Source organism: Berghia stephanieae, chromosome 11 (assembly GCF_034508935.2).
Source record: "Berghia stephanieae isolate SIO BIC M18660-M18661 chromosome 11, UCSD_Bste_1.3, whole genome shotgun sequence".
NCBI classification, from domain to species: Eukaryota; Metazoa; Mollusca; class Gastropoda; order Nudibranchia; family Aeolidiidae; genus Berghia; species Berghia stephanieae.
In genome coordinates, this window is record NC_088370.1 from 6,347,124 (window position 1) to 6,367,123 (window position 20,000).

Here is a 20,000-nt window from a genome sequence, read left to right on the forward strand (position 1 = left end):
AGCGTGTCACATTTTGCATATCTGGTTGGAAATAACAAGGGTGATTCTTGGACACAGGTATCTGTTTGGACAGAAACGAAAACAATGACGATGATGATGATGATGATGATGATGATGATGATGATGATTATGATAAAAATTCTGATGGTAATAATAATAATAATAATAATAATAATAATAATAATAATAATAATAATAATAATAATAATAATAATAATAATAATAATAATAATAATAATAATAAATAATAATAATAATAATAATAATAATAATAATAATAATAATAATAATAATAATAATAATAATAATAATAAACAATGCAGTTAAGCCCAAAACATAAATTTTTAAAATTAAAATTGAGCTTTGAGCTTTTATATAGCGCAATATCCACTAAACGTGTTCAAAGCGCTTTACAAGGGGCCCCTGCCAACTGCAACACTTAACATTTAGGATGAGACTTGACGCCTGTGAGGCGATATTTCAGTTTTTTTCCGACAGAGGCATTGCTGTCAACGGCCAGGCAAGTTGAATACGGATTAGAGAATGAATGTGAGTAAAGTGCCTTTTCCAAGGACTCAAATATGCGCGGTGCGAGGCTCGAACCCAGGACCTACCGGTCCAAAAGCGAGTGTCGTACCACTAGACCACACTGTTGGCTGAAGTAGGGTTTTGAACCTGAAACGTTCCGTGTTTGGTATTTTGTTATTTTTTTTAATCCTCTCCTTACCACCGACAGCAAAATCGTCACATTTTTTACGACATTATATACATTTTTCTTATTCAAATTTATTTCGTAAATCACAAACTTCGAAGAATGATCTTTGTTTAATTACAAAGTATATAAAGTTGCTTTGTGGAGAGCTTGTTTCAGTTTTAAAAAAATCAATTTTTTCTGCTGGGTAAGCCTGCCATTTTGGGACAATACTGAAAGTGATTGGTAAGGAAAGGTTTAACACACTCAACCCTAACACCGACTATATCCGTAGTTTATCCAGGCTACTTTTACCCCATGCCTATTTATTACATTTTTCTGAGACAAATTATAGGCGTAGTATCAAATCTAATGTTTTCAGATTTTTGCATGTTAATGATAGTTGAATAAAACTATCTATGTACATACTCAGTTTTAATACATTTTTTTCCAATTTTGAAAAGTAGCAAAAATTTCTAGGATTGAGTGAGTTAATGTTTTTGTTTTTAAGGGTTTTACGGCCCTTGCAACACATTAAGGTCATATCAGCGCCAGTAAAAAGGAAGAAAATGGGAAAGTAAAAAGCACCCAAGAAAAAGTAAGACAAAGGGGAATTGGTTCAAATAGGAAACAGATGTAGATTATAAGAGCACACTATCAAAGTACCTAGTTTGAGATCACCTAAAAGTCTCATCCATACACAAGCACAGGTCCCAACTAAGAGGAACACACTCAAATGTTTACAAATCATACATAATACGTAAACAAAACACAATACAGCGCATAAAGGAGAGATGATTTACAAGGGAAACAATTTCATCTCCCAAAACTAACTATACATTTGACTGTTTCCCTCTCAGCCAGAGTATCCGGCCAGGACCAGGACAAAACCATGAAATCTCATTCCAAGACAAAGACAGAAAGCATGTTGGAAGACAAATACAAAGGGATAGAAGACACAGCAAGTGCCTCCCTGCCCATTATGGGAGGTCAGGAACCCCACCCAGTGAGTGAGTTTACCCTCTCCTTACCAACAATAGGGAAATCGTCATATACACAGATTGTCTTCTATATGACATGGCGTCGACTATTTGGTGTGTCATTGAATTTTTACAAATGCACACATATGATGGATAATTGGTGTGTATCAGTATAAGACTTAATCTATCCATAAAAAGTAATAAAATACTTCACCAATCAACGGCTGTCACCACCACCACCACCACATGTAACATCAGCTCCACTACCACCACCAACACCACCACAATGTTACGATGAAATCAACAATCTTCTCATTCTAGTTTCTTCTTTATATCACAAAATTTAAAGAAAAGTTTTTGTTATAACCATACACACTTGACACTGTGTTGCAAAGCTCATTTTGCTGAACAACGTTATGTATAGAATGTACGTGTTGCCTTTTCTATTTGAGTAAGAAAGATCTATTTTTGTGTTGGGTTGGCCTGATGGTGCGGCTATGTGGTCTAGTGGTATGACACTCGCTTTCTGATCGGAAGGTCCTGGGTTCGAGCCTCGCGCTCGGCGCATAGTTGAGTCCTTGGAAAAGGCTCTTTACTCACATTCTCTCACCGTACTCCGGTGTAAAATGAGTACCTGGCCAATAACAGCGTTGTCTTGGTCCGAAAAATTGTAATATCGCCTAACAGGCGTCATGTCCCGTCCTACATGTTTAATGTTGCTGTTGACCAGGGACCCCTTGTAAAGCGCTTTGAGCACATTTGGTGGATATAGCGCTATATAAAAGTTCAATTAAAAAAAAATTGCAGGGAAAATTATGGAAATGGCTGGTAAGGAGGGAGTTGAAAAAGAAATTTGATACTAACCAATTTGGATGTCGGTCAGGTTGCACACGGGCAATTCCTTTCTGTTAAAGTACAGGGGGGTCAAAAAGAAATTTGACACTAACCACTTTGGATGTCGGTCAGGTTGCACACGGGCAATTCCTTTCTGTTAAAGTACAGGGGAGTCTGGCATCCGCACTTCTCATAGATGATGTCTTGGTAACATGACTTGAGACACGATAACTTGGTGTAGTGGTGGCCATTGTGTAAATTGTAGTAGTCTTTCGTTTCACCATAGTTTTGGCATATGCCGTAGGGCGGGGGGACACGCTGCATCGTCACCTGGGTAGACAGATAATAGATAAATGGTTGAATAAATATTATATTTAAAAATAGGAAAGAAAGGAAATAGATAAATAACTAGATATTTAAATGAATAGATAAATAATGAAATAACAAGGTTTGAAAATAGATAGATAGATGAATGAATAGATAGATAGATAGATAGATAGATAGATAGATAAATAGATAGATAGATAGATCGATAGATAGATAGATAGATAGATAGATAGATAGATCGATAGGTAGATAGATAGATAGATAGATAGATAGATAGATAGATAGATACAGGAAAATAAAGATAATAGATGACAGAATAAAGAAATAAATAGATATATAAACAAATAAAAAATAAAATTCCCTTTATTTATCCCCTAGGGGAAAAACATTTCTAGAGTCTATTCCCAAGGGAAGACTGGAATAACCCAGGCGTCAGCCGCAGTGCAGCACCGCAAATTGAGCTAGGGCGAGGTAACTTGGTCAGGGCCATACAGCGCAGCAGCGGGTGATCAAACTCTGTACTTTTCGGGTACGAAGCAAAGACCGTAACGCTGAGACAGGCTAAGCACCAGTGTTTTATTTAAACAATTAGATATTTAAATAAATAGATAAATAATCAAATAACAAGATTTGAAAATAAACAGATAGATAGATAGATAGATATATAGATAGACAGATAGATAGATCGATTGATAGATAGATAGATAGATAGATGCATGAAAGTAAAGATAAACAGGCAACAGGAAAAAAATAGATAATTATATAAATAAGGTGCTAGATATTTATATATATGTAAATAGACAAATAACTAGATATAGAAATAAACGAATAGATTTATAGACATTTATATAAATAGATAGACAAATAATAGTATTAATTTACAAAATAACCCCAATAAGAATAATAACAATAATAATGATGATGATGATGATGATGATGATGATGATGATGATAATGATGATGATGCTGATGATGATGATGATGATGATGATGATGATGATGATGATGATGATGATGATGATGACGATGACGATGATGATGATGATGAGGATGATGATGATAACGATAATATTAACGAAAACAATATCATCAATGATAATAACAATGATCTGAACCAAAGAGGTAGCCTATCCTATACCTGTCGTATCCCGATGTTGTTGGAGTTTCCGCTCGTCAGAGATATGCCCTCATCTTCGGGAAACGGCGCTGTTCCCTTCTTGTGCACCAGGACGCGAACCCCACCCTCGGGGGCAATGTTGGCCACGTACTCACTGGAATCCAGAAACAGTTCCACGACAAGGCCTGAAAAATAAATGAAATAAATTGTGACACCTCGTCTCAAAACAGTATTAAGTCGGGATGATTAAGATGCTGAAAATGGAATTTATACCCAGAAATATCATGCTTAAGTTGAGTTTATTTGCTTTATGGAGGAGAAGGAATATTATATTTTACTGTGCTAAATACCAACGTTTCATATTTTGACCAGTTTGACTATAATTTGACTTTTTAGCATATGGCCCATCCCGACATAATACCGTTTTGAGACGAGGGGTCACAATTAGTAAATAATAAAATTAAATGTGAGGCTGGCTGAGAAAACCCGGTATCTTTCACGATCTTCTTGCAGCTGAACTTTTCGTAGCTGGAGTAGACGATGGAAAAAAAAAAGAATTTAATTTGATTAAATCATATAAAATCAAATTAAATTAAATTAAATTAAATCAAAAGTCTTCATTTATAGATAGTTCGAAGGTGACGTCACTCAGATCTTTGTTATTGTTTTTTGCCATCCGCGTTTATGAGTAATGCTCACTGAACTGTATTAACCTGACTATAAACGTTCATGGATACACACAGTTTAGTGTTTTGGTCCGTTATACTTCCGGATGGCAATGTTATGAGCTTCTTAGCTAAGTGCATACTATCTATAGCGTTGAGCCATATCAAATGTGAGGCTGGCAAAGAAAACCCGGGAAGATGCGGCAAGCTTCGATTTGAGATATTATGAGCCAAATTCGAAGATAAAGTGTTTCCCATAGCAACACATTGTATTCAGAAAAAAAATCATAACTTGGGCTCTGATAGACATAGAAAGAAAATTTTACGTGGTAAAGATCAGAAAGGTGTGGTCTCGTCTACACCACTGCATACATAACTCAATTTATGAAATTTGCGCATCTTTCCGGGTTTTCTCAGCCAGCCACACAAATAAAATTCCCTTTATTCATCCCATAGGGGAAATTTGTCTCTAGTCAGAGTCTATTCCAAGGGAAGACTGGAATAACCCAGGCGGCAGTCGAATTGCAGCGCCGCAAATTGAGCGAGGGCGAGATGCTGACTTGCTCAAGGCCACACAGAGCAGCGGCGGGTGATCGTGCTCGGTACCTTTCGGGTAAGAAGCAAACTCCGTACCGCTGAGCCACGCTGCCCCCAGTTTGGAGTTTGGTGGAAATTTGAAGGAATGATCAGTTTGGAGGAGTAAATTAATTGATTAATGCTATTCCAATATGATAGATTTTATGCTTAAATTATCAATTTATTGTTGTGTTTTATTTGCATTGTAAAGCGCCTCTGAGCACATTGTGGATCTAGGCGCTATATAAATTTATTCATTCATTCCTTAAAATACAAGTCAAATTGATACTAAGTTGCTAGAAGCTGTCGACTGTATAGAGTGATAAACAATAATGAATATAACAGCTTCAAAAAAGAGAGAAAAAAATACCAAACACGGAACGTTTCGGGCTCATAACCCTTCTTCAACCAACAACAAATAACAATAAAGACCTAAATACATTACTAAATTCCAGATTGCCGACAGAGAAATTTTGACTTTGACAATGCTGTTAATGGCCAGGTATGCATTTTACGCTTGAGTACGGTGAGAGAATGAAAAGTAAAGAATCTTCTCCAAGGACTCAACTATGCGCCGAGAGAGGTACGATCCCAAGACCCAACAATCTGAAAGCGAGTGTCATACCACGAGACCATATTATAGCTGTAATAACGACAAAGACCCTTCCACACGAGACAGTTCTGTGGCTACCCGTTAGAATAAATACAACCTTAGTGTAAACATACAAGTTTAAGATCTGTATTAGAGAATGTAGTTTGAATTAATCACCCAACTGACAGTAGACAGTATACGCTTGGCTTAGAAGTTCACATTTCCATCCGGAAGTATAACGGGCCAACACACAAAACTATGTGTAACCATGAACTTTTATACTCTGGTTCATACAGTTTAGTGAGAATTACTCATAAACGTGGATAGCAACACCCCCCCCCCACACAAAAAAAAAAACAACAAACAAACAAACAAAACAAAAAAAAAAAAAATAACCCAATAACAAAGACCAGAGTGACATCATCTTAATTCTATCTGTAGATAGTTCGAAGATGACGTCACTCAGGTCTTTGTTTTTGTTTTTTGCCATCCGCGTTTATGAGTAATGCTCACTGAACTGTATTAACCTGACTATAAACGTTCATGGATACACACAATTTTGTGTGTCGGTCCGTTATACTTTCGGATGGCAATGTTATGAGCTTCTTAGCCAAGCGCATACTATCAATTGAAAGCTGCGAAACCTGAGCCACATTTAAGTTAGATTACAAATAAATATATGAGAGAAAGGATGTTTAGCGATTTGACACAACCTGACCTAGATACGCAGCGTCTGCGATTAAAACCCTTTTGTCACTCCCGAAGTTTCCAGTCTGTATATTTCAGTCTTGGATACAACCAAAGGACAGAATCAGCAACGAAAAAAATGCATTCCCCTTATAGATAGTGTGCGCTTGGCAAAGAAGCTCACAACTTTGCCATCCGAAAGTATAACGGACCAAAACGCAAAACTATGTATTACTTTGAACGTTTATAGATAGAACGAAGATGACGTCACTGTGGACTTTGTTATTGTTTTTTGTCATCCATGTTTATGAGTAATTCTCACTAAAATGTATTAACCAGACTAAAATGTTTAAAGTTCCACATAGTTTCGTGTGTTGGTCCATTATACTTCCGGATGGCAATGTTGTGAACTTCTTAGCCAAGTGCATACTATCTATAGTCTGGTTAATACCAACGAAAGAGTGAAAATGGAGAGGCTGGATAATACAGTTCAGTGAGAATTACTCATAAACGCGAGTGGCAAAAAGCAATAACAAAGACATGAAGGACGTCAACTTCGTTCTATCTATACTCATTCTTACCGTTACTGGGTCCAGGAAACTTGGTGAATAGGTCAACATTGTGGTCCTTTGCGTTGAACGTGAAGCAGTTGCCATACTTGTAGTTATGAAAGTAGGTGAAGTTTCTGGATTTGAAATTGAGAAAGGGTCGCAGAGCGTAGCCATCGTAAAGTTATAGTTTGACACTGACCAAAAAATGACGTCAAAATGCCAGTCTTTTGCCACAAGAGAAAACAAATTGTGAGTTGTATTCAATAGTTCAACCAATGGGACTACTTGTTTCCATGAGTACTACTAAAGACAGCTCAATAGGGGGTGCAAAAACCGAATAATGACGTCAAAATTCCAGTCTTTTTGGGTGTCAGTGTCAGGCCGTAGCCATCGTTAACATATAGCCTGACACAAGAACCCTCTAGAACTGGCAGTTTGACGTCATTTTTTAGGTTTGTGAAGCTGAGTTGTCGTTAGTAGAGCTCAAGGAAACAAGTTATTTCATTGGTTGAACTATTGAATACAACTCACGATTTGTTTTCTTTTGTGGCAAAAGACTGGCATTTTGACGTCATTTTTTGGTCAGTTTCAGCATAACCATCGTTATGTTATAGCCTGGCACTGAAATCCAAAAGGACTGGCAGTTTGACGTCATTATTTGGTTTTTGCACCGCCTAATGAGTTGTCGTTAGTAGTGCTCATGAAGTTATTTCATTGGTTGAACTATTGAATACAACTCACGATTTGTTTTCTTTTGTGGCAAAAGACTGGCATTTTGACGTCATTTTTGGGTCAGTTTCAGCGTGGCCTTCGTAAAGTTATGGCCTGATAAAGTAACTAGTAAATTCTGGGGGCCTTATTCTTCACTGACCAAAAAATGACGTCAAAATACTAGTCTTTTGCCACAAAAGAAAACAAATCGTGAGTTGTATTCAATGATTGAACCAATGAAATAACTTGTTTCCGTGAGCTCTACTAACGACAACTCGCTAAGCGGTACAAAAACCAAATAATGACGTCAAACTGCCAGTCCTTTTGGATTTCAGTATCAGGCTATAATATAACGATGGCTCCGGTGTCAGGCCATAACTTTACGATGGCTTCGGTCACAATAAAGATTGTTTACATATATTTTATTAAATTTTTATTTTAGTAAGAACTGAATTCATCTCACTCCAGTTATATTTCGGTAGGCTTAGAAACACTTTACCTTCTAATATTAGATCATCTTTCTTTTAATAGCCTTCCCTCGAATTAATTTCAAATTAGTGAATCCTTTTCTTTCCACCTTCTGTCATGTAGCCGCTTGTTATAAAAGCTGACCGATCTAATCTTCCTCACTCACTTCTCTCTATAATTTATGCCCGGACGTTCAGCCATTCCATCCCTCACATTATATATATATATATTATATATATATATATATATATATATATATATATATATATATATATATATCCTTTCTTTAAAAATTATAGCCTTGTCGAGAACATTGTGCTTATTTGAGTCAATAAAAAAATTGATACGGCGCACAACTCTACTGAAAGATTTGGAAAATAGAAATGTATTTTTTACAGATAGATAAACAGATAACTTGATTTCCTTTTATAATTTAAAATCAGTTTCAAAGTTCGTTAAGTCAAATCGATATCATAAAAAATTTACCGAAGACACTAACACCTCTATCTGTCCAGTAGAGTCCTTACTTCCGTTGTGTTGATTTAGCGGTGACCAGTGTTATGTAGCAGTGTGTTCTCATTGTGTGTATGTTTATGTGTGCGTGTGTGTGTGGTCTATACATATGTGTGTGTGTGTGTGTGTGTGTTTTGGAATGTGGTTGCATGGAAGAAAAAAAAAAGGGGGGGGGGGGGTGTCCATCAAGTAGAGAAATTCCTGAGCAAAGGGGGGGGGGGAGGGGGGAGGGGGTGTGTGTGTTTGCTAGGAACTGTCAGATTGGCATTTTTCAGCAAATCGTGGCATTCATCGTGATATAATTCACTTGATCACATGACGGTATTCGGATTTACAGAAATTTTAAACAAGTTTCACCGATTAACAACATCAACTAATATTACTGCTGATATTACTGTCTTTTTTATGCCATCGATGTGATAATTATTGCCCTGGGAAATATTTAGTGAAACGTTTCGGCAAAATGTCAATTGGTTCTGTCTAGCCTCAAGCCCGAACAAACCAAAAGTAGACAGATTCGGGGACTTGATATTTTTGGCGTCCGCTTCAGATTTTCATTTGACCTCACATAAGTTAAGTAAAGGGGAGACATTCCGAAATCTCCTACATCCCCAGTATTCATTCAATTTGTAGTTTCACCGTTGATCTTTTGTCAGGCGTTTATTTATTCAATTTGTCATCATATAAAAGCGTTTTTAAAACTCTAGAACAAACATTGATAGATTTATGAAAGTTTAAAATGTCCGAATTTGACCATTGTTTTGATTCTCGGCCGCCATTTCAATTTGTGAAGTATTGAAGGTAGTGCAAAGCACTCCCAAGTAAAGCGTGGTAAAAACTTGCGACTTATTGATATTGATATCTACTGACTGATTAACTAAAATCATGCCGAATAAAGCATGGCACCGACGACAAGCACATCGATTAAAATGTGAATCTAATCGTAATCAAGCTAATCAAGAAAATGATTCTGGCAATATCGAATGAAAATAGTTCTTTCCCCGCGAAATTGCGGATTTTTACTAGTATATAATATATATATATATATATATATATATATATATATATATATATATATATATATATAAATTATAAAACAAAAACCATGAAATAATAGTGCTCAACTTTAGTATAAAAGTAGCTATTTATAAACATTTGAAAGATAATTAAGATAGTTTGACTTCTACAACGTTGTTATCGAGCGTTGCTCTCATCAGGAAGTGGAAGTGAAAGTAGATTGTTGTGTTTTCGTATTTTTATAGATTCGAATCTATAAAAATACGAAAACACAACAATCTACTTTCACTTCTACTTCCTGATGAGAGCAACGCTCGATAACAACGTTGTAGAAGTCAAACTATCTTAATTATCTTTCAAATGTTTATAAATAGCTACTTTTATACTAAAGTTGAGCACTATTATTTCATGGTTTTTGTTTTTAATTAATTTATATATATATATATATATATATATATATATATATATATATATATATATATATATATATATACTAGTAAAAATCCGCAATTTCGCGGGGAAAGAACTATTTTCATTCGATATTGCCAGAATCATTTTCTTGATTAGCTTGATTACGATTAGATTCACATTTTAATCGATGTGCTTGTCGTCGGTGCCATGCTTTATTCGGCATGATTTTAGTTAATCAGTCAGTAGATATCAATATCAATAAGTCGCAAGTTTTTACCACGCTTTACTTGGGAGTGCTTTGCACTACCTTCAATACTTCACAAATATATATATATATATAAAGATTTTTATCTTTTGGGACTTTGTGGATATTTTGATGAATTTTGATTTCCAACCATAAAGACGCCAGAGCTTTTGCCTTTACTAATTCAGCCACTGAAGGATCAAGGACCAAGCCTTAGCCCGCCGTCGGAGGAACAATACAACCCTTCTCGACTGGAAGTGGAATCCCACAAACCCACCCGTCTGATACCAACGTAATATCTGAGTTCTAATTGTAACTGCCATAATCATTATTCATCTCATTTAATTAAATTTCATCTTTCTTTTTTATATGATTTTAAACAAATCGTTAATTGTTCTTCATTTTAAAGTAACTAGTAAATTCTGGGGGCCTTATTCTTCACATCTTTATTTTATGCATAGTCGAGTAGCTCTTAATACTCATTGTAGGGAATGAGATTAGCGGAAGAGTAGCGTGCCTTGATTGGACGTCACCCATAGTCTGTGACGTCACCGGCGGAAAAGTTATTAGAGAGAGAACGTCATGTTGGTTGTGCGCATGCGTCTCTCGTCCTCGCTTCCGCGCACAACCAACATGACGTTCTCTCTCTAATAACTTTTCCGCCGGTGACGTCACAGACTATGGGTGACGTCCAATCAAGGGACGCTAGTCTTCCGCTAATCTCATTCCCTGACCGTGAAATTTTGGAGGGGACACCTGGGGACATCTACGGTCAGGCTATAACTTAACGATGGCTACGCTCAGAGTGGGTAAATGGGTAGCTGAAGATATGAACATTCATATAGCGTTTTTCCACTGAGTAATGATTCGGCATGATCAGTGCGATTCAAAATAGTTCACTTATTCCCCCTAGCAGGCTATATGTAACTTTCTATGTCATACAATACAAGTCGCCTGTTAGGCGTACTAAATGTATTAACACTCTCTTAGTATCGTCACTGCCTATAGTCGCTTACTCATTCACATCTAAATCATATGTGTAACGTGTTTCACCTAAGTTTATTGAAGTATTAGTAGTAGTAGTAGTATTATTAGTTGTTGTAGTAGTAGTAGTAGTAGTAGTAGTAGTAGTAGTAGTAGTAGTAGTAGTAGTAGTAGTAATAGTAGTAGTAGTAGTAGTAGTAGTAGTAGTAGTAGTAGTAGTAGTAGTAGTAGTAGTATAAGTAGTGGAAGTAGTTGTAACAGACGAAGAGGAAGAAGCAGAGGAAGAAACAGAAGATGACGACGACGACGACGACGACGAAGAAGAAGAAGAAGAAGAAGAAGAAGAAGAAGAAGAAGAAGAAGAAGAAGAAGAAGAAGAAGAAGAAGAAGAAGAAGAAGAAGAAGAGAAGAGGAGGAGGACGAGGGGGGAGAATAATAATAATAATAAGAAGATGATGATGATGATGATGATGATGATGATGAGGAGGAGGAGGAGGAGGAGGGAGTGAGGGGGGAGGGAGAAGGAATCAAAGAAAGATACTTACGCTGGTGAACACTTGTATCCTCCAAACTTGCAGGAAGCGATGAAGTCGGTTTTCTGATGCCCTGTCAGCTCTACCTCGCTTTCATTTGCGATGGCTGATAGATACGCATAGGCCATGGTTGCATCGTACTCATCATCACGCTCCCTGTAATAAGCAGCGGAGGCATTTAGGAGCTGTTCCCATTTGTTGAATGTGGAACCGGTCAACACGGCATCCCAGTCCATTTCCTTCGCTTCCCTGGTCTCTTTGGTCTCAGTGTCGCTTCGTTTTTGTCTCAGCAAAGGTCTAAAGGTCTCTGGAAATGAAAGAACAAGAAATGAAGTGAGTAGAAAAGTGCCAGAGAATAAAAACTTCGCGGCGGCGATGAGGACTCGAACCTGCGACCTTACTGGTACGACATCTCCGCCTGGCCGGAGAGATCGTGACTCTACCGTGCGAGCTATCCACGACCCCAAAAAAGTCGTTTCAACCCTTAGCCTAACTAGAGCCTTGCCTCCCCGACTTCTTGAGGTCACGGGTTCAACACACACAAACGCCGCGAAGTTAGTTGTCCAGAAAGAGTAATACGTGACTTCCCGTCTCAAGGCGGCACTTTGTCTTGAAGGTTTAAATGCTGGAAATTGAACTTATAGCGATGAGTATGAAACTTGGGTCGAGTGGTATGACATTCGCTTTCGGATCGGAAAGTCCTGGGTTCGAGCCTCGCTCAGTGCATAGTTGAGTCCTTGGAAAAGAAGCTTTTCTCACAGTCTCTCACCCGTGCTCAGCCAGGTTTATGTTGAGTACCTGGCCGTTTACAGAGTTGTCTCTGTCGGAAAAAAGTGTAATATCGCATAACAAGCGTCATGTCTCGATCGACATGTTACGCGTTTCTGTTAGTCAGGGCCCCTTGCAAGGCGCTTTGAGCGCATTTGGTGGATATTGCGCTATATAAAAGCTCAAGTTAATTATATATTCGTTATGGTTAAAACTATATATAAAGTAAGTAGGAAACAAAAGTGTAATGTAAAAAAGAATCTGGTTCCAGTGTCCTTGGGAGTTAACCGTCTCTTTACCACCTATAGGAAAATCGTCACATTCGTTCCGATACAACCAACATTTTTCTTATTTAAATTTCTTTTGCACATCATAAAATTTAAAGAAAATGAACAGTGTGTTGTAGAGCATGTTTTGCTAAAGAAATTAGACCCATCTATGTATGGCAAGAACTTAGATACTGCTATTGTGCGGCTATGTGGTCTAGTGGTATGACACTCTCTTTTGGATCGGAAGGTCCTGGGTTCGAGCCTCGCGCTCGGCGCATAGTTGAGTCCTTGGAAAAGGCTCTTTACTCACATTCTCTCACCGTACTCAGGTGTAAAATGAGTACCTGGCCGTTAACAGCGTTGTCTTCGTCCGAAAAATTGTAATATCGCCTAACAGTCCTTCATGTTAAATGTTGCTGTTGACCAGTAACCCCTTGTAAAGCGCTTGGAGCATGTTTAGTGGATATTGCGCTATATAAAAGCTCAATTTAATTTAATTTAATTTATTGTGTTTGATTGATTTAAAAAATATTTTTTTGTGTTAGTTGGGTGTGAAGTTTTGGGGAAAATCCTGAAAATGGCTGGTAAGGAGAGATTTAAAAAACCAGTCTTCCGGAGTACCGGATACATACCTTGTGTAATTAGTTGATCTTCTGGTTTCAGAGTGATGGCACCTTATTTTCTTGTCTTGTCTAAACAGATAGTATGCGCTTGGCTAAGAAGCTCATAACATTGCCATCCGGAAGTATAACGGACCAACACACAAAACTGTGTGTATCCATGAACGTATATAGTCGGGTTAATACAGTTCAGTGAGAATTACGCATAAACGCGGATGGCAAAAAACAATAACAAAGACCACAATGACGTCAACTTCATTCTATTTATATGTTATGCCGGTCGTCAATAAAGATCATCCATCCTCCCTCGTTTTACGTCCCGGAATCCTAAGAATCTGCTGTACACCCTAATATTAAAATAGTTATACCACTTAAGAAATAGTCCCGGCAACCCTTGTACGCAGATTCCCTGACTACGAACAGAGATGCATATACGAGATGGAAGTCGGTTTGGACGAATTCAATCCCTCGAGGGGGCGGGGACATCGACTCCACGAGACTAGGTGAGAAGTTGCCAGGCTTCTCCACCAGTAAGAGGAGACACTGGGCTGTTGACGGCCAGGCACTCATTTTACACCTGAGTACGGAGAGGGGATGTGAGTAAAGAGTCTTTTCCAAGGACACAACTATGCGTCGAGCGAGGGTCGAACCCAAGACCTTCCGATCCGAAAGCGAGCGTCATACCACAAGACCACATAGCGGCACAAGGAATGAAGTGAGTAGAAAAGTGCCCGAAGACAATGAAGAATAAAAACTGTTGCAGCTTCTAGCAGCTTAGTATCAGTTCAACTGTCCTGGTATTTTTTGCTAGAATTTGATTAGCTCTTCCTTTCCTCAATGGTGCCCCTATCATTGTTGTAATGGAGAAGATTTTGCATTGGTTTAATAATAATAATAATAGTAATAATAATAATAATAATAATAATAATAATAATAATAATAATAATAATAATAATAATAATAATAATAATAAATAATGATATTAGTATAATAATAATAATAATTAATAATAATAATATAATAATAATAATAATAATAAATATATAATAATATAATAATATATAATGATGATGAGATGATGATGATGATGATGATGATGATGATGATGATGATGATGATGATGATGATGATGATAATAATGATAATATACTTTATTCATCCGAAAAAATGGAAATTCGTTTACAGACGTGGCATGCATAAGAATATATAAACACAAAGCTGAGAATCTATGGCGACAATGTATACATACAATACATAGATCTATATATATTCAAATGCACAAAAATGTAAAAAATATACAACCAAGAACCAATAGCAACACTTTATATATTCATTTGATAAATTGAGATAGGCCATACCTCTGGCCTCTAGTCCGAACTTGTGTATGTATATTTAAAATATGGTATTTAATTTAAATCACAGTTGCGCGTTAAAAATTCGAACACCGTGTGACAAAGATGAATTAAGGTGACGTGTTGTCTTTGTTTTTATAGATATAAGCCGACGGCTCCTCGTGGAGAACTTAATATATTTATGAAGGGGGTGATCACCATCCTCCATAACTTTCTCCATTTTACTTAGACAAAATCTCTTGAACAGTTCTTCTACATTGGAAATTGGGTGAGTATAACTCCTGGCTTTATCAATTATCCGATCAATTTTCTTAATGTCGCAAATACTGGCATTTCCACACCATGCTGTAATACAAAATTTCCATTACAAATATGTAAATGTTGCTACTCGAAGCTCAAAGAAATAAATAACAATGTGAAATTGAATGTAAGTTTCAATTTAATATACCTTTTATCAATTTCTATTGCTCTACCTTAATTCGTGCTTTCTTACAAAGTAGAATACTATTTCCTACCTATCAATGTTTTTGTTTATTCATCTTAACAACGCCACAGTCATATTTTCTCATTCGTCTGTAGTGTTTCATTCATCCTGTTTTGCTGATAAAGGGAAAACCCGAAACGTCCATTTCATATGTTTTTGTATATTAAATCGAAGTTTACATTCAATGTCACATTGTTATTCATTACAACAATGAGACCACAACGATTTGGATTATCAGACCTGCAAATAACTCCACGTCGAAAGAAAAATCCACTGAGCCTCACGGCTCTGAAATGTGAGGCCTTACCAACTTGTATATTGCGTTAAATAGAAACTCCCCCCCCCCACCCCCGGAAAAAATGCAACTAAAAAAGAAAAGAAAAGAACCAAAAAAAAAACAAAAACAAACAAACAAAATCCAACCAACGAAACAAAATTTTAAAAAATCAAACCAAAAACAACTTCAGCTCAAGTCAAATAGACGAGTAATTTTCCTCACCTTTAAAACGCCTTTGGTAAGTCATTTCCATTTGTCTTTCCTTCAGCAGAGGGTTAAGGTTGTTTTGGAGGTATGACGTATACGTGTCACGTGATATTTCCTTGTTAGCAAGCTTGTCATTGGCCGCCTCAAATTGTCTCAGTATGTCCCGGAAAAACATTTCCGATTCGTTGTCTTGAGGGTTCTATTTGTAAATTGAACAACAACAAAAATGTCCGCGTATGTGACTGGAAAAAATAAAGAACCAAACATCTATCCATTCGTCCATCTATCCGTTAACTCACACTATATTTGTCAGTGGATTCATCAATAGGAAACAATAGTGTGACGTCAAAATACCGGTTCCAATCTCATTGGAAATGTAAAACCAATTCCCCCGGAGGACTGGATATATACCTTGTGCAACTGATTTTCTGGTTTCAGAATGATGGCATTTTATTTTCTAGGCAAAATTAGGTGCTGGTTCAAAAAAAAAAAGAAAAGATCATCCGTCCTCGCTCTTTTACGCCCAAAGAATCTGCGTAAACATTCTGCTACTAAAATAGTTATTGCAAAATAATGATTCAATATATTATAGTATATTCAACATTAATCCTCCAGAGCACTGGTTACACACTTCCAATGAGTTTTGAACAGAGAGAGAATGATGTGACTTCACTTCTCAGCACTATCTAACACACACACGCACACATACACATACACAAACCTAAAACGCAGCATATATACACAGTACTTACGCAGCATACATACACACCTCTAACGCAGCATACATACACACCTCTAACGCAGCAAACATACACACCTCTTACGCATAGTACATATATAACCCTAACGCAGCATATATAGACAGTTGTAACGCATAGTACAGACATACTTCAAACGCAGCGTGCATAACCTCTAATACAACATGCAAGATCACCTCTAACACAGCATACATAAACACATCTCACGCAGCATACATGCAAAGTTCTAACACATCATACAAAAACATCTCCAACGAAGCATACATGCACAGTTCTAATACAGCATACAGTCACTGTATGTTCTAACGCAGCATGCATAAACACCTCTAACATAGCATAGATACACACCTCTAACACAGCATAAATACACACCTTTAATGCAGCTTACATACACACCTCTAACGCAGCAGACATACACATTGTAACGCATAGTACAGACACTCATCAAACGCAGCATACAAACACTGTTCTAACGCAGCATACATACACACCTCTAACACATAGTACATACACACCTAAAACGCAGCATAAATACACACCTCTAACACAGCAAACATACACACCTCTAACACAACAAACATACTACCTCTAGCACAGCATATATACACACCTATAACGCAGCATATATACACAGTTCTAACACAGCATATATACACAGTTCTAACACAGCATACATACACAGTTCTAACATACTTCTAACACAGCATACATTTACAGTACTAACACAACATACATACACAGTTCTAAGACAGCATACATAACTCTTCTAACATATTATATATACACAGTTCTAATACAGCATACATACACACCTCTAACACAGCGTACATACATACCTCTAACACAGCATACAGATACAGTTCTAACACAACATACATATACAGTTTTATCATAGCTTCCTAAACAGTTCATCATACATACACAGTTCTAAAGCAGCATACATACACACCTCTAACACAGCATTCACATTCAGTTCTAAAACAGCATACATACACACCTCTAACGCACAGTACACACACATTTCTATCACAGCATTCCTACACACCTCTAACACAGCATAGATATACATCTCCAACGCACAGTACACACACATCTCTATCGCAGCATACACACACAGTTCTAACACAACATACATACACAGGTCTAACAAAGCATACATACACAGGTCTAACAAAGCATACATACACAGTTTTAACAGAGCATACATACTCATCTTGAACACAGCATACATACTCATCGTTAACACAACATACATACTCATTTTTAACACAGCATACATACAAAGTTCTAACACAGCATAAATACAAAGTTCTAACACAGCATAAATACACAGTTCTAACAAATCATACATACATAGTTCTAATACAACATACATACACAGGTTTAACACAGCATACATACACACTTCTAAACCAGCATACATACACAGTTCTCACACATAGTACATACACAGTTCTAACACAACATACATACACAGTTTTACAGCGTACGTACACTGTTCTAACGCAGCATACATACACACCTCTAAAACAGCATATATACACACCTCTAACTCAGCATATATACACACCTCTACCACAGCATACATACACAGTTCTAACACAGCATACGTACACAGTTCTAACACAGCATACGTACACACCCCTAACGCAGCATACACGCACCTTAACACAGCATACACATACACAGTTCTAACACAGCATACATACATACACGCCTCTAACACAGCATATATACACACTTCTAACACAGCATACATACTAACCTCTAACACAGCATACATACACACTTTTAATGCACCAGACATACGCATTTCTAACACAGCATACATACACAGGTCTAACACATAGTACATACATACCTCTAGCGATGCCAAACGTTCCCATACGTCTCTACGTTTTCTTTTCTTTTGAAATAATTTCTCCATATATTCACCAGGTGGAGGTGTAATAAATGGGTATGGAGGTGTAGATATAGGGCTAAACTCTGTATCAGGCCCTGATTCTGATTGCGCTTTGAGAACTAAATTAAAGGAAAGAAGTATTATGTGATTTTTTAATGAAATGATTGAAGGTGACGTCACTAAGCTCATTGTTATTATTTTAATTCAGTAAAGTGAGTGGAGCAGGCACTTATGTTGGTAACAACAAGACATGAAGTGAGTAGAAAAGTGCCAGAAGACAATAGAGAATAAAAATATTCGCGGCGGTGGTGGGGTTTGAACCTGCGACCTTATTGGTACGACAACTCCGCCTGGCCGATGAGAGCGTGGCTCTACCGTATGAGCTATCCACGAATACAAAAATATTCGTATCAAACTCAGGTCATTCCTCGAGCTCTCTCTCACCGACTTCTGGAGACCGCGGGTTCGCCACACAACCATCGCGAAATTACCTGGCCAGCAGTTAAGCTTAATAGTCAATATTCTCAACACAAACATATAACATAGAAACGGTTGAGACACTGAGTATGCTCCGGTATATGGGGTGAATTTTTAATTCAGAAAAGTGAGTGGAGCAGGCACTTATGTTGGTAACAACAAGAGATGAAGTGAGTAGAAAAGTGCCAGAAGACAACAGAGAATAAAAATATTTTATTCTCTATTGTCTTCTGGCACTTTTCTACTCACTTCATCTCTTGTTGATATTATTTTAAGACAGCAAAAGCTAGATGTTCCTAAATGAGCCAATAAAATAAATGGAAAAGCAACGTCATTTATGTTATAACATAATAATTTTTTTGTAGTTTTATTCAGCGGTGCGGTCTTTGCTTCGTACCCTAAAGGCACCGAGTTCGATCACACGCCGCTGCGCTATGTGGCCTTGAGCAAAGCATCTCGTCCTAGCTCAATTTGCGGCGCTTTATTGCGACTGACAAATTCCTCCTATGGGATGATTAAAGGGAATTCAATTTTACATTTATCTGAAGAAGACTGAAGGGCACAACGTTGTTTACTTTATGTTGTATCATTTATATAAATCATATTTTTAAGACCCCAAATGGGTGATTAGTTCTCACTAAATAATATTTCATTCAGACTACAGTTACTCACTGGATTCAGGCAGAAGCCAAAAAGGTGTTCTAGAATCACACGTACTGAAATCCGATGCACATGAGAGGTAAACAAATAATTTGGTCACACCGCTTCAGCTTGTCGTATTGCAGGGCGTGTCGGAATTAACCGGTAGATTTTTGACCAATCAAAACATGGAATTTGCGATGCACCTTCACATGTGCTCGGACAAACATGGTAAATAAGTATATAACGATGGTCGGCGCAAAGCTCGAGTGTTGACTTCAGCGGTTTAATCCGCCGATCGTGAAAATCGGGACTTTAGAGGTTTGATCCGCCGATCGTGAAAAT

General features: G+C 37.2%; 1 protein-coding gene across 1 annotated transcript in view; it reads right to left on the reverse strand.

The window, feature by feature from the left end:
* LOC144956784 (uncharacterized) overlaps positions 1-20,000 on the reverse strand; it is an 85,429-nt gene that overhangs the window by 12,625 nt on the left and 52,804 nt on the right. Inside the window, exons 8-14 of the mRNA XM_078887497.1 lie at positions 18,498-18,658; positions 15,894-16,077; positions 11,914-12,208; positions 7,051-7,154; positions 3,971-4,134; positions 2,619-2,835; positions 1-61 (exon numbers count right to left, since the gene is read on the reverse strand). The exon at positions 1-61 is cut by the window's left edge and continues 18 nt beyond it. Coding sequence (XP_078743623.1) covers positions 1-61; positions 2,619-2,835; positions 3,971-4,134; positions 7,051-7,154; positions 11,914-12,208; positions 15,894-16,077; positions 18,498-18,658 — 1,186 coding nt within the window. The remainder of the gene's footprint in view (positions 62-2,618; positions 2,836-3,970; positions 4,135-7,050; positions 7,155-11,913; positions 12,209-15,893; positions 16,078-18,497; positions 18,659-20,000) is intronic.